At 40.7% G+C, this 25912-nt stretch overlaps 1 protein-coding gene across 2 annotated transcripts in view; it reads right to left on the bottom strand.

The window, feature by feature from the left end:
• The window catches only part of LOC134349062 (anosmin-1), a 208571-nt gene that overhangs the window by 44404 nt on the left and 138255 nt on the right, over positions 1 to 25912 (bottom strand). For both annotated transcript variants that reach the window (XM_063052918.1, XM_063052917.1), the window contains exons 5-6: positions 13148 to 13332; positions 9658 to 9787 (exon numbers count right to left, since the gene is read on the bottom strand). In XM_063052918.1, the coding sequence (XP_062908988.1) occupies positions 9658 to 9787; positions 13148 to 13332 (315 nt within the window). The remainder of the gene's footprint in view (positions 1 to 9657; positions 9788 to 13147; positions 13333 to 25912) is intronic.

Raw genomic sequence — 25912 nt, 5'->3', positions numbered from 1 at the left:
ATGCAGGGACGCAGCGGTAGCCGGGACACACCTAGCACATCTTTAAGAAAAAAGCCGAAATAAGCAAGCTAATTATTTAGGTGCCGCCTGGCATGTAAATGTCAGCCCAGATCAGAGGTGATTGCCAATTTCACTTGCTCTATCAGGTCTCGCCAATATATAGAAGGCCACATCGGGAGCACCGGACGCAGTATATTCCCCCGTCCCCCTCTTCTTTCTCCCTAGGCCTCCTGTCCCATGATCCTCTCATATCCCTTTTGCCAATCACCTGTCCAGCTCTTGGCTCCAACCCTCCCCCTCCTGTCTTCTCCTATCATTTTGGATCTCCCCCTCCCCCTCCCACTTTCAAATCTCTTACTAGCTCTTCTTTCAGTTAGTCCTGATGAAGGGTCTCGGCCCGAAACGTCGACTGTACCTCTTCCTAGAGATGCTGCCTGGCCTGCTGCGTTCACCAGCAACTCTGATGTATGATGTTGGGAAATATCAAACTGGCAGAAAAAAAATGATTCAAATCATATTACCCTAAGGGTGAGATATTTCAGAGCTCTGAAATGGAAAGAGATCAGACTGCCCTTAGCGTTAAGGCAACAAAACTACTTGCACAACTGGAATATATAGATTGGTTTTATATCATGCATGCACTGTAGAAGCACATGTGTGCACTTTGGATATTCTGTGAAAAACCCTGTAATAAATTGCACATACTTCGTTTGAGCTCCTTATGTCTCATATGTATTGGTCCAAACACCTCACAAAAGCCATTGATAAAGTTAACTCATCATAGAATTGTCCATAGGCTATACTGAAGACAAGGACAGGACAGTGCCCATCAAAAGCAAAGCAGGGTCGTTCAAGACACTATGACAACATGGCTATACTGGTAGCATGAACCTGAGAAGTTCATGATTAATCACAACAAGTAGCAGGTACAGATTTGAAGATGACAAGAAGTAGCTCCTGCAAACGCTAAGATAAGCCTAGCACCTGTTGAAGTAGAAACAGTACAGATAACAGGATTTTTTTTAAACACAAATACTGGAAATAGGAAACAAAAAGAGGAAGTACTGTGCAGGTCAGGCAGCACATGTGGAAGGAGAAACAGAGTTAGTGAATTCGTCAACCTGAAACTCTGGCTATGTTCTTTCTTCCCTCAGATGCTGCTTGACCGCTGACTACCTTCAGCATTTTCTGTTTTAATACCATAATCGATAAACTATCCGAGATCGGATGCATAAGAAATCTTAGAAGTTACATCCAAACACAAGAAGCAATCCAATGTACATCTATGGAAATATTTGCAGGGGAAGTAACATTGTCCAAACTGAGGGTATGGGAAAAAAGGATTGGAATAAGGCCACATGCATGAAGACAGTCTATTCATTGTACTTAAACAATCTTGGTAAATATACCTGTGGCCCACTAAATTATCATTGTCTGATTTAAGTCATAGAAGACTAAAACCATTTCAACTCAGTGCTGGTAACAGCGGAGAGTTACAAGTTTGAGATACAGTATCAGAAGTCGAGAGGGAAAATTAGAGATCATACAATTGTTTTGAAGAATTTGCTGAGGTGGAGCAATAACACTGATTTTCAATCATGCTCAGTGAGTTACGTTTGTGTGTGGACTAACTGATGACCATGTTTTGTCTAAGTTACTAAATACAGTTCATTAACTTATAAATGGGTATACAAATTTCACCAATGGAAGTGATTTCTGAAAATTGGAAATGATTTTAACGGGAACTGAAAATGACTGACAATTTGAAATACGGACCAATGGCAGAAGCAATAGTAGAAGTTTCATCGTTAAGTTCTTGTCAGAATGCAGGTTTGCAAAATATAAAGACAACATGAGTGAATGGTAAATTTTGCAGAGATAAAATGTGATTTCAAAGTGATAAACATTGATAGTCAAGACATTTATATAAATATTGATATTGTTGCTGACTGCACCATTATGGTATGGGTAAGTGTAACCAGATGTTTAGGAAGATGCTATTAGTGAGAAGCATATTAAAGTTGAGAACATGTCCTGGCAAGAATCTTAGAAAAATTAGGACAAATGGGAAATTATCTTCCATAATGGGAAAAAGGCAAGGCTGCTGATTATAGTGGTTGATTATCTGAATAGACCAAACTGGCTGGGAGGAGAAATGGGCTGATAGCAATGTGGTTGAATTGGAAAAGTTTATTTAATATGAATATCATGAAGAAGCTTCTGGAACATTATGATGGTATGTTGAAGGATTCATACGTGGGCACGAAAGGGCTCCCAGATCATATTGGCACGAAACCAAATGCCTAACTGAGCTCTCTACACCCTGAACACTCAGATCAAAGTAAAGTTAAGCTGGAGCAACATAGCGTTTTGGTAAAAGTGTACCAGAATGATGGGGATAGACCTTTCATAATGGTATGTAAGCTAGTGACCCAAGTTCAATTCTAACCTTATGTGCAGCGTACAGGGTTTTCACATTCACCCTTTGACAATCTGGGTTTGTTTCTCGTGGCTGCTCCGATTTCTTCCCAAGTGTAAAGAAGTGCTGATAGATTTACTGGCTATTATAAATGCCCCCTTGTGTAGATGAGTGGCAGGTAATCCAGGAGAAGGGAAGAGACAATAGATTACAGGGAAATAAGTAAGTGCTTAGAGGCAGCATCAACGCAATGGATCAAATAGCCTTATATGCGGGAAGAAAATCTATGAACAAAATGTATAACTATACCAGTGGAGCAACAACCAACAAGAGAAGGTCTGCAGATGCTGGAAATCTAAGCAACGCACACACAAAATGCTGGAGGAACTCAGGAGGCCAGGCACCATTGACGGAGAAGAGTATAGTCAATGTTTTGGGCCAAGAACCTTCATCAAGACTTTTTTTTCTCCAGTCCTGATGAAGGGTCTCGGCCTGGAATATCAACTGTACTCTTTTCCATAGATGTTGCCGGGGAGATGGGAACCAGAGCACCGGAATAGGTAGTGGAGTGGTTGCAGAGAAAAATATTGTTAAGCCTACATACAAGGTCAGGAATTAAAAAGTTGAGCGTGGCTAGACAAATGTTCTGAGCTGCATATATTTCAATGCAAGGAGTAAAAGGAAAGGCAGATGAGCTTAGGGCATGGATCAGCATGTGAAATTATGATATTATGAGGGGAAATAAAACCTTAGATCATGTCTACACAAATGTGGCTGACGCTTACAAAGCCACTACCCTACCCCACCTGCAGGCACAGGAAGAGCTTCTTCCCTGAGGCTGTGACCCTGCTGAACCTCACATCACAGCGCTAAGCAATATTGCACCCATATTGTGCTGTCTCAGTACTTTTATATTTTTTATTTGCAGTTATTTTGTAAATAACACTATTCTTTGCATTTCTGGTCAGATGCTAACAGCATTTCATTGGCTTTGTATCTGTACTTGGCACAGTGACAATAAAGTTGAATCTAAATCTAAAATCATTGTAGCCACTAGTGAGACTTGTTTGCAGGAAAGGCAGGACTGGCTGCTCAGTGTTCTGGGATTCCATTGTTTTAGATGTTTTAGAGCAGGAGGGATTAAAAGGGGAGGGTATTATTATTAATCAGGTAAAATAGCACAGGAAACTGGAGAGCTTGTCTAAAGAGGCTTAAAGGGTAGAAATAAGGAATAATAAAGGTATGACTGCATTAATGCAATTATATTATAGACTACTCAACAGTCCGTGGGATTTAAAGGACAACATTTGTAGAGAGATCACAGACTGTTGCAAGAGACATAAAACTTTGATAGTAGATGAGTTGAGCATTCCACATATTGACTGGGACTCTCATATTGTAAAAGGGCTAGATGGGAAAGAGTTTGTCAGATGCATTCAGTAAAGTTTCCTTAATCAGCACATAGAAGTCCCAATAAGAGAGAGAGCAATATTAGATCTTCTACTAGGGAATGAGACATGGCAGATGGCAGATGGCAGAAATTTGGGTAGGGGAACACTTTGCATCTAGTGATCATAATGACATTAGTTTCAAGGTTACTATGGAAACGGATAGGTCTGATCCTTGGGTCGAGATTCTAAATTGGAGGAAGTTCAATTTTCATGTTATCAGAAAGGATCTGGCAAGTGTGGATTGGAACGGGTTGTTTTCTGGTAAAGGAGTACTTGATAAATGGGGGGGGGGGCTTCAAAAGTGAAATTGAGAGTACATTGTTTGCATGTTCCCGTCAGAATAAAATGCAAGGGTAACATATTTATGGAACCTAGTTTCTGAGAGATATTGAGGCCCTGGTTAGGTAAAAGAAGGAGGTGCATAGAAGGCATAGGCAGGCAGGAACAAATGAGGTAGTTGAAGAGTTTAAAATATGCAAGAGAACACTTAAGAAGGAAATCAGGGGACTAAAAGAAGACGTCCCCAAGAGCTTCTACAGATATACTGTATTAAGAGCAAAAGGATAGCAAGCGACAAAATTGGTCCTCTGGAAGACCAGAGTGGTAATCTATGCATGGAGCCAAAAGTGATGGGGTAATCTTAAATGGAGTTTTTGCATCTGTGTTTACTCAGGAGATGGACACAGAGGCGATAGATGTGAGGAAATACAGCAGTGAGGTCACAGACCATATAAATATTACAGAGGAGGAGGTGTTTGCTGTTTGAGGCATATTGGGGTCAGTTTCTGTGATGTATCATGACCATTTCTCTGACTCTAACACTACTTGGCAATTAACACTCACAAGGTGTAGCACTTCCATAATGAATAACAGAATGGTTAAAATCACCACTGAAAATATTCCAGGCATCTATGAGTAAGATGTTGCAGGGGATCCATCACTCTCAATGCAATTAGGATCACGCTAGTGTGCAGGTGACGCAGAGGAGGACCTTGTGGGTGTTAATTGTCAGGTCGCATTCATTCCTTGGGATACTTGAGAAATCGCGCCGAAGGCTCCATTAACGCAATGTCAAGCTGAAAATAATTTGTGCAGAAGAAAGTAATTTATTTACGTCTGAGTGTCTGTAAACGGGCAATAGCCAATGCAAGCAAAGGTCAAGAGGAGAAAATCTGAAAATATCACTGAGTTCTGGTATTGGGAGGTACAATCTAAACCCACACTGGATTTCGAACTTACATTGCCAAAGGGTTAATTGACTCTGTTTCATCAACTGTTAAAAAATGAACCACAGCATAACCTGTGCAAAAGATGCATAAACAGCGGGTCCTTTATCGTATACAACTTTGGGCATGTGCTAAAACCCACCTGCCACGTGTCTAACCATAAAGGCAGCAAGGTCTACAGTATACAGTTTACGTAAAGTATGAAATAAAGAGCTGGTGGAAATCAAGCAACATCTGTGGAGGGAAGTGGACAATCACCAATCACCAGGCTGAGTCGCTGCATCTGAATGTGTCATACATCCTGACCAAAAGTGAAAGAAACACGATGCTCAGAGAGGGAATGAGGCATTGGTGATAACAGAAAGAATTACGAGGCTTCACTATTTCATGCCGGGGCTACTACACTTGTTACAGACCACAAATCATTGATGACCATTCCTGGGTCAGATTCTGCTATTCACATGATGACAGCATTAACATGCCAGCCAAGACTGCCTAAAGAGGAACACCGCACCTCAATATTATGGATCTAATGCAGAAACCTTAGGTGTAGAGACGATAAAGGCACTGGTTCCAAGATACATCTATTGACCTGGTTTACACAAAAGTACAGAAGACCAGGCAAGTAAATGTACGAGACCCCTGGACTCCAGAACACAACTTCCACAAGACTGGACCAGCAAATGGGAATAAATTACTGTGCAGGTAAATTGTTAGTGTTAACCAACATCCATTGAAAGTGGTTAGAATAAAGCATGTACACCAGCATGGAACACACAATAAAGGAACAACGATTTACATCTGGAAGTAGTTGTTTAGATAATGGCCCACAACATAGTTCCACTTGGAACAAGTAATGAGGAACAAGGGAACCAGACAGTTTCTTTCTCCTTAAGAGTTTAATTTTAAATATTACTGAGTTCTGCTATTCTGAGATATGATCTAATTCTGCATTGGATTTCTACCTGACAGTGTCAAGGTGTTGATGAATCCACTTCATTAAATATTTAAGAAAAATGAATTACACTTGCTTAGTTGCAAACCCTGCGCAAGAAATGCTTCAGTAGAGCCTTCTATACCATACGTTCTAACATTATCCGTGTACTAAAACCTGCCTAACTGACAAGTCAGTGGGAAGCAATAAAGAAACAGGTTATGGAAAGTTATATCAAACACCAAGACACACCAACTCGCATCATTTCTTCTAAAATGTAGGATAACACCAGACTACACAACAGAATGTTACTCCTGTACAGGAGACATGAAACATGACTGAGCCCAACTTGAAGGTAAACTGGAGGAAGGGCAGTAAAGTAGGGTAAGCACACTGCCCCTAGCCACATGGAGAAAGTATACACTCTGTAGATTGTGCTTGGGGCCTGCAGATCAGAGAACAGAAGATGAGTTATCAGGGGAACAGAGATGTTCTAAAAATTACACTATAAGAATTCAGAGTTTTAGAAAAGTTCAGAGAGATCATGTGCTTTAACCACACAATAACTGGGAGAAGAACAAGTAGACTGTGACTATAAATGGTTCAGAAGTGAATCACAGACTGATTAAGAAGAGACCACTCATAAGACAAGACTCAAAATAAGAAAACATCACTGAATCCAAAGCTGAATGTTACTCAAACAACAGGAGGTGAATCAGTACCTCAGTGACGATCACGGAGAGTGCAAAAGTGACACAGTTAATATGTAAAATTTATGAATATATTAGATCAGAGAAACAGGGAAGCAGGAGGTAGAATATTCTGCTTCTTAGCCTCCGATGAATTTCATTGCTGCAAGTACAATGCAGCACTCATGATACATCTGGAGTTCAAACAACGTGTGTGCAGTTTATTCAATAATTCTGCACAAATTGTGCATGAACACAATAACACACTTATGGAAGAGTGTGTACTTAAATGATATACAACATATTTACATATACATATAAGTAATTTGTTGGCACAAAAGCAATCATTAAATGTTTTCAGTTTTTTGGGAATTTTTAGTCTTCTTAGTTTCAAAAAAAACATTGTGAATAGCTTAAAATACACAACACTTCAGAAGTGCCATCAAGAGAATTTATTTTTAAGTGTTTCCATGCAGCTAGTAAGGACACCCAGATGCAAAGTTTTATGCTAACATACCCTTCATATTTCAAAATTTTCTTAACTTTTCTGCTGTGTCTGAGCACAAAAGTCTACTGATGATGTCTGAGTTGAACAGAAGAAGCCTGGTATTACTAGTGGATCAGCAGTCATAATATTGACGGAATTTGCTTCCGAGTGTGAGGGAAGTTTGGTCCTGCACTTTATATAATCATATATGTCCCGCCTATACAAATTGACTATTTTGTTAAGTACAGTGCAAATATTCCCCAAACTATTAATTGTTCTCTGAAATTTGAACAACAAAAAGAAATTCTCAGCATTCTCTTGAAGATTTAACGTCATAAAGTCCTATTCAAACAAAAAGTCCTATTCAACAAAAAGTAATTCTCAGCATTCTCTTGAAGATTTAACGTCATAAAGTCCTATTCAAAGTCTAGTTTGGGCTTTGTTGGTCCCTGATGATTGTCAGAATAATTATTGGTGTCAAGCACACTGCCTCTTTGCTTTGTTAATAAATAAATAACTTATTTATTTAGAGATACAGCACAGAGTAGGCTCTTCTGGCCCAGTAAACTACCCAGTAAGTCAATGGACTGTATGAGGAAACCAGAGCACCTGGAGGAAACCTATGCATTCCATGGGGAGGAAGTATAGAGTCCTTAGAGAGGATGTTGTGACTGAACTCCAAACTCCATTGCTTTGAGCTGTAGCTGTACTAGCATCGCTGTAACACTATGTTACCATGGCGCATATATATATATTTTTTTTATATATATATAAATAAAAAATTAGATGTACTTACTGCATATATGATTTCAAACACTATCTTACACAGGTAGAGAGATAGAACGGCTGATTATTTATTAAAAAGTGAGTGATTGGGGAAATGAGGATATTTAAAGAGATCTGAGTGTGAACAAAGCTCAGAAAATAACAGAGTCATAGAGTAATATAGCAGGAAAACAGGCTCTTCGGCCCAACATATCCATGACAACCATGGTGCTCACCTAAATTAGTCCTGTTTGCCCACATTTGGCCCATAATCCTCTAAAGCTTTCTTTTTTCATTTGCTAATCCAAATATCTTTTAAATGTCATTATTGCGCCCACCTCAACTACATTTAATTTTAATTAATGGCAAATGGTTCATTCGGTTTTCACTGCAATGTGGCTTGAGTGCAAGAGTAAAGTTTATTATCTAACCATAATTAATTAGTGAGGACGTACCTGGGTTCTGGTGTACAAATTTATTCTCCTTACCTAAGAAAATATATACTTTTAGTAGAGGGAATGCACAAAGATTCAACTGACTGGCCTCTGGAATGGCAGGCATGTCCTACAAGTTGGATAGTTTTCTATTTTCTAGAGTTTAGGAAAATGAGACCTCTTTAAAACATGCAAAATTCATAGAAAACTTGACAGAATTGACATGGAGAGCATGATCTCCTGACTGGGGAGTCTTGGAAAAAAGGCTGATGCCTCAAAATAATAGGTTGGAAATAACAAGAGATTTCTTCCCTCAAAGGATGTAAAATTTGGAATTCTCTTTTTTTTTATAAAATATTCACACTTATTAAAACTTTGATTATCTCTTTTTGCATGTTAAAAGAGTCAAGGAACTTAAGGATAGAATAGGAAAATGGTGATGAATAGCAGAGGTTGTCCAAGGGGTCAAATGGTCTACTCTCGTTCTTATTCCCATATCTGCATGTTTTTATGCTAATATTGGATTCAATACACTCATTCATGAGTGCAACTTGACTGTAAAATTAGTCAATGTATTCATTATAAAACAAAACATTACAGTCTTCCTATATAGATTGACTGCTTTGATGTGGAACAAATCAAAAAATGTTTGACAAAAATTGCAATTCTTAAGCTTTATTTCATTATAAGGCCTTGAATTTAAAGCAATCTTTTATTCAAAGTAACAGTTGTTCGTAGTGTCGGGATATTAATGCTAGACCAAGGATATTTTTCCACCTGCTTTATTTGCTCTCAATAGCAGACTATCAAACATTTAATTGTAGTCATTCTTAATAGTTTGTTTTAAATGCAAGGGTTTTAATTTCAACTGTTCTATTTTTTCAGCTTCTGTGTTTATGAACTGAAATCTTTTTTAAAACAGTTGGATCAGGGAATTGTGAATTTTCCTGGATTCACTGGTACTTGAAAGGTTAATGTTTAATAGTGCAAATCGCAAAGACAATAATGGGACCACATGGTTTTCATTGTATAGTGTAGATTTACTGAGGATTATGAGCACAGTTAAAAAGAATGCCCCATTTTGGCTAGACTATAAACTATATTCACCACAGAAACCACAGTTATTTCAGGTACTTGGCTAAATCTGGGCAATTCCACCTGCTTTGAGACTTCGTCTCAGCAAATAGATGAAGGCAGCTTTTATCTTTAGCCAAACTCCGAGCTGGTGAGGGAGGTAGAAAGTAATACAAACCTTTTGAGGAACGGAAGTGTTTGCTGGGAGCAGTGAATCCCCGTGTTCCGTGAACATTAATCGCAGCCACTCGAAACTGATACCATCTACTAGGGCGAATGTCAGCTAATTGCACTCGCTCCTCGGTAGTCTGGTGAAAAAAAGAATGATTTTTGTGAGAAACAGTTTTAAGAACTCCAATCTGAACCAAATGTTTTCTAGCAAAAAAACACATCAATCTATCCATATGGCACCACTTCTAAATTTTGTTACAAATATTGAGCATTTAGTAAATAACAGGCTTTCAGCAGTGTTCCTGATTGTGACACAGTGTGACATGTATTATTTCATCTACCATATCTATGTAAATAATTTTCACTGGTGCAATTGTTAAGTAATTTCTGGAAACTGCTTACATCGTTTGTCAAAGTGGCTACTGAGGAGTAAGAGTTTAGTTTCTTGCATCTAAACCCAATTTCACACCCTCCCAGTTTGCTGACTCTATCTAATGTCACTCGAGGAAAAAAAATAATTGCCGCCTCTTTCTTCAGCTGGTTTAGGGAAGGTAACGCTAATGACAGTGCCCTCACTGAGAAAAGCAATCACAACAAAAGGAGATTCAATAGGATGCTGCCTGGATTGGTGCATATCAGTTATAAGCAGCAACCTCATAGGCTGGATTTGTTCTCCTTGGAGCAGAGGGAGGCTGAGAGGTAATCTGATAAACACATAAAATTACAAGGACAAATAGATAGGATAAATAAGGTAGATAGTGGCCAAGTTTACAGAAAAAGGAAGGAGAATGGGCTTGAGAGGGGAAATTAATCAGCCATGATTGAATGGCAGAGCAGACTAAATAGGTCAAATGTCCTAATTCTGCTTCTATCTCTTATGATCTAAATAGTAAAATTCTTTCACCAGTGGTGGGGTACTGTAAGACAAGAGGGCATAGTTTGAGTGAGAGGTGGGAAGTTTAGAGGGGAACTGAAAGGAACATTCTCACACGGAGGGTGGGGTCTGGAATATGTTAGCTGAAGGGGTTTTGAAGGCAGACACTCTCACAGCTTTCAGTGGCATCTGCACAAATTCCAAAGCACAGAAGGCCACTGACCTAGTGTGGTAATGTAGCTTGTGTACATGGGTGAGAAGGGTGACATGGGCATAGTGAGACAAAGTCCCTGTTTCTCTGTTGCTGAAGACATTGAATATATGGCTCTATGAACATCAAATATAATATATACAATTGTAGAGTAACTTTAGCATAATTCCATGAAAAACCACTGGAGAATGGTATAAATTTCAAGGAGGAAAGAAAGATAGGAAGTTAAAGGGGTAGAGAAGTCCAGAGATGGAATTCCAGGCTTTTAGAGACCAACAGCCAAAGGCACAATAGTGGAGGATGCTCAATAGCCTAAGTGGGTAGTGCAAATATTGGGTGTGGGGTGTTTTTAGTGATAAACATAGGAGTGCAGAGTATTGAAAGCAAAAATGGTCCGAGCTTGGCGTGAGCTGGAACACCACCAGCAATGTTTGGAATGTCCTCTGGTAGAATGTGGGGGTCAGCCAGGAAGGTTTGGGATAATTGAGACTACAGCTGATGAAGGTGTGGGTTGATGTTTCCAGCAATAGAAAGCTACTTGTAGAGGTGATATTGGGGGGCTTTAACAATGACACAGGTACAAGACCTTATACATATCTCAGAGTTGGACATGATGCAGATGTTGCCTGAAATTGTCGTCAGAAGGTGGAGAGTGAGGCAGTAGAAGAGAGTTGGTGGAACTTGTTCTCTATAAAGAGCAGGCGACTGAAGCTCACAGGCCATCAGGTGGTGTATTTAACCACAGAGTTAAAGGAAGAACTTCTGTGATTTCTATTCATTATTCCTTTATTCTGGCAAGACATGGAAGGCTACATGTTGCTTAGTGCCAATCACTGAATCAGTATTTTATTTCCTTGAACTCACAAGCTCCCCAGCTCTGCTTCACCAGCAGGAAACTCCGGGAAAGCTGATTGTAAAGTGTTGCCATTCAGTCTGGAATGGTACTTCACATTTCAAAATAAAAATTACTCCCAATCCTTATGAAAATATTTGTAATTAGTAACCTAATTACTGTCATTGAGCTGCACATTAACGTTATCATAAGAGCTTCTAATTAGCTGATGATTAATCAGCGCCATTTTCCGCAAACCTTTTGATTAACATAAATAATTTTTCTGATTCTCCCAAAACGTCTGAGAAAATATTCTACATCGCAGTCAACAGAATAGTTACTATACTTACTGATATTACTTCTGTATTGAAGCTTTAACTAAAATAACACTGCAGTTACAAATTGGTAAAACATCAGCATGAAGTACAGCCAGCATGAAACTAGACCACAATTGAAATTCAAAGCAGTTGTGGAACTTTTGTTTGTTGTACACTGAACTTCTGTTTAGTTGCAATGGTATCTAAAGAACTAAGCATTATGCCTGTCATATACAGTCATCTTTGATTACCCCTAAATCTAACTCAATCTTTTATCGGGACAGAGGAATGATCAGACAATTATTTATTTTTATTTAGGGCTACGACGTGGAACAGGCCCTTCTGTCCCTTCAAGCTGCACTGCCCAGCAACCCCGGATTTAACCCTAGCTTAATCACAGGACAATCTACAATGACCAATTAACCTCCTAACTGGAACGTCTTTGGGCTGTGGAAGGAAACTGGACCGCCCAGAGGAGACCCACACACTCATGGGGAGGAAGGTACAGACTCCTTACAGTTGACGTCGGAATTGAACTCCAAACTCCGACACCCCGAGCTGCAATAGTGTCGCATCAACTGCTACGCTATCGTGGCGCCCCTCAGCGCTCAGCAGTGTGCCTACTATTCAAATGCACAGGAAATCCATAACGTAAGAATCAGAGCAGGGTCCTTAAGGAGTGGGAGGAACAGAAATACTCAGCCGGTTAGGCAGGCACCAAATGTTAAAAGAGACAAAGAGCTGGTGTTCCATATCAGTGACTTATCATCAAGGGTAGCTTCGCAATTAGCATAAAGCTGTTACAGCGCCAGTGACCTGGGTTCAATTCCCATCCCTGTCTGCATGCTCTCCTCAGGACTGCATGTGATTCCTCCGAGTGATTCGATTTCCTCCCATGTTCCATAGATGTACAGGTTAGCAGGTCGATGTGTCAGATAGATAGAATTGTGCATTACGGGCTGGGCCGAAATGGCCTGTTACCTCTCTATCTCGAATTAAAACAAAAATAAAAATCAACCTGAAGCACCAACATCTGATCCACTCTCCATGGGGGCTATCTGACCTGGCGAATATTTCCACTTTTTCGATTTCAGATTTCCGCCATGGGGAGCACTTTGCTTTAATAATACCATCACGGAGTGAGATTAGGAAGTACATTTTCTATACAAATCTGGGCCTTAATTACCCTAAGGGGCAGTGGCTGATGGGCCGTTTGAAAATTTTAAGCAATTACTGGGAAATAAACAACTTCTTACTGCTGACCTGTGCAACTGTTTGCCAGTTAGAAGCATCATCTTCGCTGGGATGGATCCCGTAGTTCCACCTCCGCTGCACCACATAAATAACTGGTTCAACAGAGACGTTGAACTTCGATGACCACTTGATTTCCAGGTTCCCAGTCTGTAGCTCGGTAAAACTTAACTCTTTTCTAGGCTTCAGCGGAACTCCTACATAAAAGGGTGCAATATCATTAGAATGGTTGAAAATTGCACACAAAGATGCAACTAAATCAGGTGTATATAAAGTACCTGATAATAATGACTGATAAATGGATTTTAAAATGATCAAAATGATATGAACTCCCGTTTGTTAATACGTGGCTGAGCATGTCATACAAACCTCCTCAGGAATAAAACCAGGTTCAGTTATTTGAACAGGTACCTGCAAAAATGCACATCTTAATTGAAGACACCTGCTGGAGTGCACAACCATACCTTGAAACAGAATTGTTCAGTTAGGGAGCACAATAAAAGCCATAATGTGTAATCAATTGAAAAATAAGTTCAAAGTAAATTCTGCAAGTTGAAAGTAAGTCCTATAAGTTCAATGTAAATTATCAAAGTACATACAGTATACAGTATGTCGCTATACACTACCTTGATACTCTTTTTCTAGTGGGCGTTCAAAGTAGAACAAAGTAGTACAAAAGAACCAGTGACAAACTGCACACTCTTCTCTCACTGCTGCCATCAGGAAGAAGGTACAGGAGCTACCAGGTTCAGGAACAGTTAATAAACACAAAATAATCTGCAGATGCTGGGATCAAAGCAACACTTACAGTACGCTGGAGGAACTCAGCAGGTCGGACAGCATCAGTGGAAACGATGAGTCGACGTTTCGGGCCGGAACCCTTCATCAGGACTGAAGAATGAAGGAGGGGGAAGGATTTGAAGAATGCTTGTCGGTTCGGTTGAAAGACCAGTAATTTGAAAGACAAAGGGGTGGGGGAGGGGAACCATCGACGTCATAGGACGTTAGTATATGAAGGAACAGGAACAGTTAGTACCCTTCAACCACCAGGCTTCTGAACCAGAGGGGATAATTTCACTTGCCCCCATCATTGAAATGTTCCCACAACCTATAGACTCCCCTCACAGGACTCGTCCTCGTTCTTTTTGTATTTGCACGGTTTGCTGTTCTTTGCACTCTGACTGAATGCCCAGGTTGCCGCAGTCTTTCATTAATTCTGTTATGTTTACAGAATTCTATTATGGATTTACCGGGTATGTTCGCAAGAAATTGGATCTCAGGGTTGTATTTGGTGACATGTATGTACTTTGGTAATAAATTTACTTTGAACAAAGGCTGATGTGCAAAACAAGACAAACTGTACAAATACAAATGAATAAATAAATAAATGATAGATAGATTGGTAGATAAGTAATACAGATCACATGACTTACAGAGTCCTTGAAATTGAGTCCATAGGTTGTGGAGACACTTTTGCATTGAGGTGAGTAAAGTTATTCACAGTGGTTCAGGGGTAGAGGGATGAGGGGTAGTAACTTCCCCTGAACCTGCTAATGTGGGATCTGCTTCCCGATGGCAGCAGTGAAAAGAGAGAACGGCCTGGGTGGTGGGAGTCCCTGGTGATTAATGATGCTTTCTTGTGGCAGATGTCCTCAATGAAGAATACTGCTAGATCACTAAACTGCACGACAGAAGGTATTTCCAGTGCACCTTTAACATATGAAATGCGTATTCATCCAAGCATTAGAAAAGTTTGCACACAGCACATTCAGAGGTAAGTGCTGAGGAAGCCTTTTCAGGACTGGGACAAGACAGAGGAGAGTAAAAGGGACGTCTTGATTGACCGAAGGCCCTGTTTTCATTTGTTGCATTCATTAATAATGTATGGTAGCCACATAAAACCTGTTTTTATCAAGTGATGATTTCCATGAAGCAGCACAGAAAGGTAGATTAACAAGTTTCCAGTCAATAGGACAATTACTCTCTCCTGTCACTGCTGAATATTAGGGGGTGTTAATATATTTACAAACATTCTATTCATATGATAATATTGATACTGCTTTTCAGCAGCAGTTAGGATTGCATGAGATCATTCGTATTTTCTCTGCTGCATCTAAGGTTGTCGTAGCTGGGGGTGGTAGCTCCCACTACCTGTAAAGTGCTCCAAATGGCATGCAACTCTCACAGCCTCTGACAACCCAATCCAAATCTTGGCCTTCATGTGTGGCTTAGCTACTAGGCCCGGCGGAAATACTTCTACTAACAAGCGAAGGGGCAAAGGTGAACCACTGGCACCTCAAAATCAGACGCTTCAGGCAGGCGGGGCTCATCGGCCTTGGACAGCAGCCCGCCTAGGAGAAGGAAAACTCTGATTTTAAACCTCCACTGCCTTGCAGCCTTACCCACCCATGGGAAAGGCTTCAGGAGTAAACCCTGAGGAAGAAATCTGAAGCCGGTGTCCCTGAGGCAGTTTGATGCTGCTTACAGCTTCACTCTGGCAACCTCTGCGGCGACACTGGTACCAAGCTGTATCAGCACTTGCCCTTCCCTTGGACTACATCAGTGACGTGGAGAGATGTGTAAATATGTTCAGGCAGCTGCACTACTGGAGGAGAATACCCAGCATGGTGACATTGCATATTCTCCCTGTGATTCTGTGGGCCTATCTCAGAGTCTCTTAAATGTCCCTGATGTGTCAGCCCCTGCCTCTACCTTTGGCAGTGCATTCCAGGCACCAACCACTCTATATAAATCTACCTCAGACATCTCCACAAACTTTCCTCCACTGGTAATGGCCATTGCCACCCTGAGAATATGGCTATCCACTCTATCTATTCCTTTCATAATCTTATATACTTCTATCCAATCTCCTTTCATCCTTTTTTTTCCAAAGAGAAAGGACCTAGCTCATTTAATCTTTCCTCATAAGACATGTTCTTTAATCCAGGCAGCATCCTAGAAAAATCCCTTCTGCACCCTCTCTAGAGCTTCCACATCCTTCCTATAATGACGTGATCAGAACTGAACTCAACACTCTAAATGTGTCCTAACCAGAGTTTTCTAGAGCTGAAACATTATCTTATCGCTCTTGATCTCAATCCCCCAAATAATGTAGACCAGAACAGCATACACCTTCAAAACCATTTTACAAACTTTGAGGTACCTATGTAGTTGGACCCAAGATCCCTCGATTCCTCCACACAGCTAAGAACCCTGCCATTTACCTTGCACTCCACCTTCAGTTTTATCTTCCAAAGCATATCACTTCATAATTTTCCGGATTGAACTCCATCTGCCTTTTCTCCACCCAACTCTGCATCCTGTCTATATCCCATTGTAAACTGCGACAACATTCTACACCATCCACAACACTTCCTTCCTTTGTGTCCTCTGCAGACTTACTAATCTACCCCTCTACTTCCTCATCCATGCCATTTATAGAAGTCACAAAGAGTAGGGATCCTAGGAAAGAGCTATATAGGACACTACTAGTCACTGACCTCCAGTTTTAATTCAGATTTCCAGTGATTTGGTTTTCTTTACCCACCAATATTATGCAAACTTAATGCTAAATTAAGAAACGTTAACAGGTTTGCCTTCAGTTGGTGCTCCATCAATAATCGAAATAACACATTAACCTAAGAACTGAATTTAGTTCATCTGGTTCACCGGGAAACATCAGGAACAATGTATTCATATTTCGCTAATCCAAATATGTTATATTATTACAAATGAATTCATACCAGTGCAATAATCTGAAATATCTGCATTAACAAAACATCATTTTTTCAGTGGTTCCATTTAATATCAGAGAATGTATACAATATACAACCTGAAATTCTTACTCTCCGCAGACATCCATGAAACAGCAGAAATACCCCAAAGAATGACTTACAGGAAACAAGAAACCAAGAGCCCCTTCCCACGCACAAGCTGCAGCAAAGCATCAACCCTCTCCCTTCCTCCTCCTGCACTTATTCCAGCAGAAAGCATGAGCATGCCCACTACCCACCATGAAAGCAACAGAAGTCCCAATCTACAATCCATCAAAAACTATTGTTCTCCAGTTTGACATGGCAGAGTCTCTCTCTCTCTCTCACTCACTCACTCTCTCACACACACACACACACTCTCACACACACACACACACACACACGGGAAAGAGAGGAATCACTCCTTCCCCAGTGAGAGGGGAGATGAACAGCTCACTGTCTGCTGTGTACATACATCTATTGATGCTTCTGGACACATCGTCAGTGATGTTCCTGGAATCATCGGGTGTTTTGGGTCTTTCAACATCATACACCCTCCTCCAGGTGACCCAACCGGGGCTGATCAGACCCCAGCTTGTGTCCAGATGGCTAGCTACTTATGACTCCATGGCTCCCCTCTTTTGAGCCACAGCCATCTTGAGGCCCTCTCGGCCGCATCGGTGGTACTGCGGATGGCTCTCCTCTTCCTCTCTCCCTCGATGCCCAAAATGCTGAAGGCTCTAACTAAAGAATGGGCTATGAATCCCCTACAACCAACCTCCACTGGGAGACACCTTGCTCTCCATCTAGCCTGCTGACAGTTGCTGACCAGTTCTGCGTACTTGGAGAGCTTCCTTTCAAAGGCCTCTTGTTAATGATCAATATTATCAAGTTTCTCATTCTATCAGTGCATACATGTATTTGTGCTTATGGCAATAAGCTTGACTTTTGAGTTTTTCACTTTTGATGATTATTAATGCACAAAATTCCATTCCGTATTTTATTTTATTTAGGAATACAGCATGGTAACAGGCCCTTCTGACCCAATGCACCTTCCCTGCTCAGTTACACTCATGGGACCAATTAACCAGCTAACCTGCAGGTCTTTGGAATTTGGGAGAAAACCAGAGCACTCGAAGGAAACCCACACGGTCGCAGGGAGACTATACTAACTCCTTACAAACGGCAGCAGGAATTGAACCCGGGCCACTGGCACTGTAAATTGTTATGCTAACCTTGTCGCCTCAATATATTATAAAGACACACCTTTACAGAGAAAATTATATTATTCTTTAAGGCTTGACACGTACTCTGCCATAAAATCCTTTCAGGAATATACTAGTACACTCTCCACAGTAAGCATCAAACAAATAGGCAGTTAATTCCTGGTTGTTAATACATACAAGGCAGGACAAGTCCTCAAAGCAGTTGATATGCTTTGATATTCTGTTTCAATAGATTATTTTATGTAATTTTGACTGACTTTCATTCACTTCTAATTACCAATTATACTTCAAGCAACTTAACTGCCTCAAGGTAATTTTTATTGTGTTAGCCTTCCTGTCAACCTGAACTGTAGCTTCAGAAACAAGGTTAATTGCAGTGTGCATTGAAAGTGTAATTTTTGTGTGTCAAAGTATAGCAGTATTTATTTTTAGGATTCCGGTCACAATGAGGTCTTTGATAGTTTATGGCAGGAGTAGGCAACCTACGGCCCGCGAAGGTATTTTGACCGGCCCGCGAGCAAATATTGGGATACTATGCTTATCCGGCCCGCGAGAGACTTTTCCTTATTCTGAGTGTTTCACGCAACCACACTGATGGATATGCATGGCGTCTTGTTACACAGGCCCAGGTTCTGGTTTGTTCCAAACCAAACACTGGTATATATGAATGACGGGAAGGCAGACTACCCTATTAATATGTATTAGATACTCTCCATGCGCGCGCAGGTTTTCAGATGGGTCGTTCAAATTTGTAAACAGAAACAGCGTCACTGTGTTTTAACAAGGAATCCACGCTAAATATCCAGATATTTACTTGTGCTACGACACTTGTTGAATAACTCGCGTTTCAAAATAAAATCGACAAAAAAAATTCCAATGGCAATGAATGCACAATACAGGAAGGTAGACACTGAGTGCCAAAATTTCCAAGACACTTGGACACTCGAATACTTCTTCATCAAGCAAGCTGGGAAACCAGTTTGTCTCATTTGCCTAGAAAATGTTGCTGTGCAGAAGGTGGCAAATATCAGGCGACGTTACGAGATCCACCATAGTGTAAATTTTAACAAGTTTACTGGGCAAGCAAGGAAAGATGAAGTTGAGCGAATGAAGTTGTTTCAGAAAACAAACGTCATTTTTTGCCAAGAAAAGCAGTGAAAATGAAGGAAATACCCGTGCCAGCTACGAAGTCTCAAAACGTATTGCAGAAAAGATGAAGCCTTTTACAGATGGAGAATTTGTCAAAGAACGTTTACTGGCAGTGGTGGATATTGTTTGTCCTGAAAAGAAATCTTCATTTGCATCTATCAGCCCTGTCAGCAAGAACAATCACATGGCGAGTTGAAGAGATGTCAGCAGATGTTAAAAGTCGTTTAAGGGATGCCTGCAACGAATTGCAATTTTTTTCAATTGCACTTGATGAGAGCACAGACTTGAGAGACACTGCTCACCTTGCAGTGTTTGTGCGATGAGTGACCTCAACTTCTCAAATTTTTGAAGAGTTTATTCAATTAATTCCTATGAAGGACACGGTTACTGGAGCAGAATTTTTGAAGCTTTGTTGAAAATGATGTCAGAAATGAAACTTAATGTGTCAAAGTTAATTGGCATCACAACTGATGGGGCACCAGCAATGGTGGGACAGAAAAAAGGCATCATCGCATTGCTGCAAGGACCTTGGAATCGCATAGAAACTGGTTAAAATTCATTGCATTATGCATCAAGAGGCATTATGTGCCAAGTCTTTGAAATTAAAGGATGTTATGGACATTGTTGTGAAGGCAGTGAATCTGATCCTATCTCGTGGACTGAATCATCGCCAATTTCAGCAGTTTTTGTTGGATACGGAGGCAGAATATGGGGACCTGGCTTATTTCAGCAATATTGATTTATCGACTGTTTGCATTAAAATTTTCTTTTTTGTTATTTTTTTTCTTTTTTATTATACTTAATTTACCACCAATCAATACATCATGTTCATACATTTTATGTTTAAAGATTCCTTGTGCCCTTTTAATAGATTCAAAAGATGCCTTGATTGAAATAAATTGCAACTAATCTGAGTTCTTTGATTACTAATTGGCATCCTTGGTTAAGCACAAATTATTTTCCAGCATGTGGGATTCTTAATTTGAGGCAAAACATAACTAGATGTATTTAAATGGGTAATTCCCATATTCAAGTTTTTTTTATGGCATTTATCTGGCCTACCGTCCACTCACTAATAAGCGATCTGGCCCTCAGAGGCAAAAAGGTTGCCGACCCCTGGTCTAGGAGATAGCAGCCTGATATTCAGTGATGGGGTAAATATCCAAAGAGAGGTCCTGGTAAAAGATAACTGTTTCTTTCTCCACATATGCTGCCTGACCTGCTGAGTATCTCTAGTATGTCCTCTTTTTATATACTATTCTACTCACATTTGTCCAGTTATAAAGGCTATTTCCATGTCCTCACAGGCTACAAATATTTCCAAGCTGTACTCCAACCACTTTAGACATGATGTACTTTATCAACTTCCATGACAATTAGAATAAATGTAGTCGGAAAATATAGCTAAAAAAATGTTCATGTCTCTTTACAGCAAAATAACATGTTCATCACTGCTGCCTACATCCCACCAAGTGCCAACACCAAAGAGTTTACAATATCATCAGCTCTCTTCAAAACAAACATCCAGAAAATTTCTTTATACTTGCGGGAGACTTGAAACATGTTATTTACTTGTTTTTATTGTGTTTTTTATTGTTTTCTTTATGCTGTAGCAGATCCAGAGTAATAATCATTTCATTCTTCTTTACACTCGTGTGCTGAAAAATTAGAATAAACAATCTTCAGTCTTGAAAGAGGGGGCTTAAACTCTATATAAAAATCTTTGTTTTGGGATTTCAAAAAAATAAAAGGTAATCCTATTGAGCATATAAATTCGGAGAGGGTCTGACAGACAGACACAAAGGGGATCAGAGCAACACTCACAACATGCTGGAGTCGGGCAGCATCCGTGGAAACGATCAGTCAACGTTTCGGGCCGGAACCCTTCGTCAGGACTGTAGAGGGAAGGGGCAGAGGCCCTATAAAGAAGGTGGGGGGAGGGTGGGAAGGAGAAGGCTGGTAGGTTCCAGGTGAAAAACCAGTAAGGGGAAAGATAAAGGGGTGGGGGGGGGGAAGCAGGGAGGTGATAGGCAGGAAAGGTGAAGAAGGAATAGGGGAAAACACAATGGGTAGTAGAAGGAGGCGGAACCATGAGGGAGGTGATAGGCAGCTGGGGGAGGGGGCAGAGTGAAATAGGGATAGGGGAAGGGAGGGGGAGGGAATTACCGGAAGTTGGAGAATTCTTTATACTTTATAGTCGCCAAACAATTGATACTGGAGTGTACAACCATCACAGCGATATTTGATTCTGCGCTTAGGGCCTCTTAGGGCCCCACAACCGGCTGCTTTTCGGTATCCCAACGCTGCAGCCTGGAAGACTAGGGTGCCTCCAGGATGCCAGATTTTCGTGGCCCTAGAGACGGGTTGATTCAAGGCTGGTGCCGCTGCCTGATGCATCGTGGGAGTACACGCAAGATCAGAAACTGCGAGCTGGCTGCTGGCTGTGTGCCCAGAGACCTGAGTTCTTTGGGCACAGAGCTCGGAAAAACCGACACAACAGACTTTTAACACCATAAATCAGCGAGTTGTTTGTTATGTCTCCCTTCTCGCTGTGAAACAGGACACCTCATTTTCTCTTATTAAGGAAAGAGAGAGCCTGTGGCATGTCAAATTACCGGGTGAACGAGTAGTCTTTGGGGTACTGCAAGTCTGTGTCTTTAGTGATGCTTTGCTGCACGCTTGAGTGCTCGGTGGGGGTGCCGATGCTTTCTTGCTGGTGGGGGTGGGGGGGTGGCCTTGCTGCTGCTTGTGCGTGGGAGGGGGGAGCTGGGAGGGCTTTGGGGCGCTAACGTTTAACTGTCATTCATTCTTTGGGGCACTCCTCTGTTTTCGTGGATGCTTGAGGAGAAAAAGCATTTCAGGAGGTATATTGTATACATTTCTCTGACATTAAATGTACTTACCTATGGAGTATCACCAGCACATACCGTGAAATTTGTTAACTTAGCAGCAGGAGTACAATGCAATACATGATAAATATAGAAAAATAAATGAGTGTATATATGTATATTAAATTGTTAAATTAAAAATAGTAGTGCAAACACAGAAATATTTTTTTAAATAGTGAGATTCAATATCCATTTAGAAATCGGATGGCAGAGGGGAAGAAGCTGTTCTTGAATCGCTGAGTGTGTGCCTTCAAGGCTTCTGTACCTCCTTCCTGATGGTGACAATGAGAAGAGTTCAGTATGATTGAGTTCAATTTCAAATTTGAAAAGGAGAAGCTGGTGTCAGGTGTATCGATATTTCAGTGGAACAGGGGAAATTACAGTGGTATGAGAGAGGAACTGGCCCAAGTCGATTGGAAAAGTAAGCTAAATGGAGGGACGGCAGAGCAGAATTGGATGAAATTCCTACAAGAAATAAGGAAAATGCAGGAAAAATATATTCCAAGAAAAAAGAAAATCATGAATGGATAAATGGCACAAATGTGGCTAACGAGAGAGGTTAAGGCAAAAATAAAAGCAAAAGAAACAGTGTACAACAAGCAAAAATTAGTGGGAAAAATGAGGACTGGAAGACTTTTAAAAACTTACAGAATGAAACTAAGAAAGTCATTAGGAAAGAAAAGATGAATTATGAATGGAAGTTGGCAATTAATATAAAAAAGGATACTAAGAGTTTTTTTAAACATATGAAGAGTAAAAGAGTGACAAGGGTAGATACGGGACCGATTGAAAATGATGCTGGAGAAATTATAATGGATAACAAAGAGATGGCAGAGGAACTGAATGAGTATTTTGCATCAGTCTTCACAGTGGAAGACATGAGCAATATACCTGATAGCCAGAGGTATCAGGGAATAGAATTAAGTACAGTCAAGATTACTAGAGAGAAAGTGCTTGGGAAGCTAAGTGGACTAAAAATAGATAAGTCTCCCGGTCCGGATGAGGTGCACCCAAGGCTTCTGAAGGAGGTGGCTTTGGAGATTGTGGAAGCATTGGAAATGATCTTCCAGGAATCAATAGACTCTGCAATGGTTCCGGAGGACTGGAAGGTCGCAAATGAAGTTCCGCTATTTAAGAAAGGAAGGAGGCAGCAAAAAGAAAATTACAGACCTGTTAGTCTGACATTGGTAGTTGGAAAGATATTGGAGTCAATCCTCAAGGATGAGGTTATGAAATACCTCGAGGTGCATGACAAGATAGGCAGAAGCCAGCGTGGTTTCATGAAGGGAAGATCCTGCCTCACCAACCTATTGGAATTTTTTGAGGTAATCTTGAGTAAGATTGACAAGGGAGAGGCTATGGATGTTGTGTATTTGGATTTTCAAAAGGCCTTCAATAAGGTGCCGCATATGAGGCTGCTTAATAAGATGAGAGCCCATGGAATTATAGGAAAGATATTGAAATGGGTGGAGCATTGGCTGATAGGCAGAAAGCAAAGGGTGGGAATAAAGGGATCCTATTCTGATTGGTTGCCGGTTACTAGTGGTGTTCCGCAGGGGTTGGTGTTGGGGCCGCTTCTTTTTACGATGTATATTGATGATTTGGATTATGGATTAAATAGTTTTGTGGCTAAATTTGCGGATGACACCGAGATAGGTGGAGGAGCAGGAAACGTTGAAGAAATGGAAAGGTTGCAGAGAGACTTAGTCAGTTTAGGAGAGTGGGCAAAGAAATGGCAGATGAGATACAACATTGACAAATGTATGGTTGTACATTTCAGAAGAAGAAATAATCGGGCAGATTATTATTTAGATGGGGAGAAAATTCAAAAATCGGAAGTACAAACGGACTTGGGGGTCCTCGTGCAGGATACCCTAAAGGTTAACCACCAAGTTGGATTGGCGGTAAGGAAAGCGAATGCTGTGTTGGCATTCATTTCAAGAGGAATAGTGTATAAGAGTAAGGAGGTGTTGATGAGGCTCTTTGGGGCATTAGTGAGACCTCATTTGGAATACTGTGTGCAGTTTTGGGCCCCCTATCTTAGAAAGGATGTACTGATGTTGGAGAGAGTTCAGAGAAGATTTACGAGGATGATTCCTGGAATGCAGGGGCTAACATATGAGGAGCGTTTGTTGGCTCTTGGATTGTATTCGTTAGAGTACAGAAGAATGAGAAGGGATCTCATAGAAACATTTCGAATGTTGAAAGGGTTGGACAGAGTAGATGTGGAAAGGTTGTTTCCCTTGGTGGGCGAGTCCAGGACAAGAGGCCATAGTCTTAGAATTAGAAGGTACCCAGTTAAAACAGAGATGAGGAGAAATTTTTTTAGCCAGAGAGTCGTGGATTTGTGGAATTCGTTGCCACATATAGCTGTGGAGGCCCGATCATTGGGGGTGTTTAAGGAGGAGATTGACAGGTATCTAATTAGTCAGGGTATCAAGGGATATGGGGAAAAAGCTGGAAATCGGAACTAGATGGGTGAATAGTTTAGCTCATGGGGGAGCTGCGGAGCAGATACGATGGGCCGAATGGCCTACTTATGCTCCTTTGTCTTGTCTTGTGAAGAAGGCATGTCCTGGGTGATCGGGGTCCTTAATAAAGGTTGCTGCCTTTCTGAGGCACTGTTCCTTGAAAACATCTTGGATACTATGGAGGTTGGTACCTCTGATGGAGCTGACTAATTTTACAACTTTCTGTAGCTTCTTTCGATCCTGTGCTGTAGCTCCCCAGATGGTGACACAGCCCACCAGAATGCTCTCCATGCCATGGCACATCTAATGGTCTTATGCAAGGTAAACAGAGTGAAAATGTTTCCATTTGCAGATGATTTGAGGAAAAAGAAACACGGGTTCAAGTGATGGGCAGAAGACGCTTGGGTGGCAGGAGTAAGATCTTCTGATACAGAGAATGATAATGGTTTTCAATTCAGGAAAGAGTCAGATGGGGTCATGAAGGAAATAATTTACTGGGTTATGGATAAAGGGAAAATGTTTTGGACCATATTAATTGTTCTGCAAAAAACTATTGTTGCTGCAATATGATTCTGTGATTTGGAGATTAGGTAGAAAAGAGACATGACACAAGGCTGCCTGTGATCTTACTGAATTCCAGAACAGCCTTGAGGTGCCTTATGACCTACTCCTATCCCCATTTCTTATGCTCTGTTGTTCTTAATCTAAGACATGGCATAGCTAGCATAAATTGGCAGAAATCTTAATAACACCGTAGATTTGGATTAAGATATATTTTTAACATCTATGTAATTACACAGTCATATCAGGCAAATTAGATTCTCACCAGAAAATGCACTGATGGACTTTTTAAAAGGATGTTTAAATATTATGTACCCAAATAAAGCAAGTGCTTTGACCTTAGAAAACCCCAGATATGGTGGCTAAGGGTAAAAAAGATTGCCTTTGTATTATGTGAACAGCCGAGGTGAGATGTCACCAAGAAATTACTCAGCAGAAAGGAAGTACTTGTTATTCTCAACAGAATTGAGCAGAATCAGAAGACTGGCCATTATTTTACAGATTAACATATCATATCACTTCTTGAAAATACAGTGTGGCTAAGCATAAAAATATCATTTCCTGCATACTCTATCCACCACTTCAGCCCTATGCTAAAGATCTCATACAACTATAGAGAAAATGCAGATGAACCAATGCAGATGTGTTCTGACCAATGGAGTTCCCTCATCCAAAATCACCAAGAAGATTAATGGATCATCCATCATACGCTATTTGTGTGTACAAAACG

Source organism: Mobula hypostoma, chromosome 7, assembly GCF_963921235.1.
Source record: "Mobula hypostoma chromosome 7, sMobHyp1.1, whole genome shotgun sequence".
NCBI classification, from domain to species: domain Eukaryota; kingdom Metazoa; phylum Chordata; class Chondrichthyes; order Myliobatiformes; family Myliobatidae; genus Mobula; species Mobula hypostoma.
This window is presented reverse-complemented; position numbering and strand designations above follow the sequence as displayed.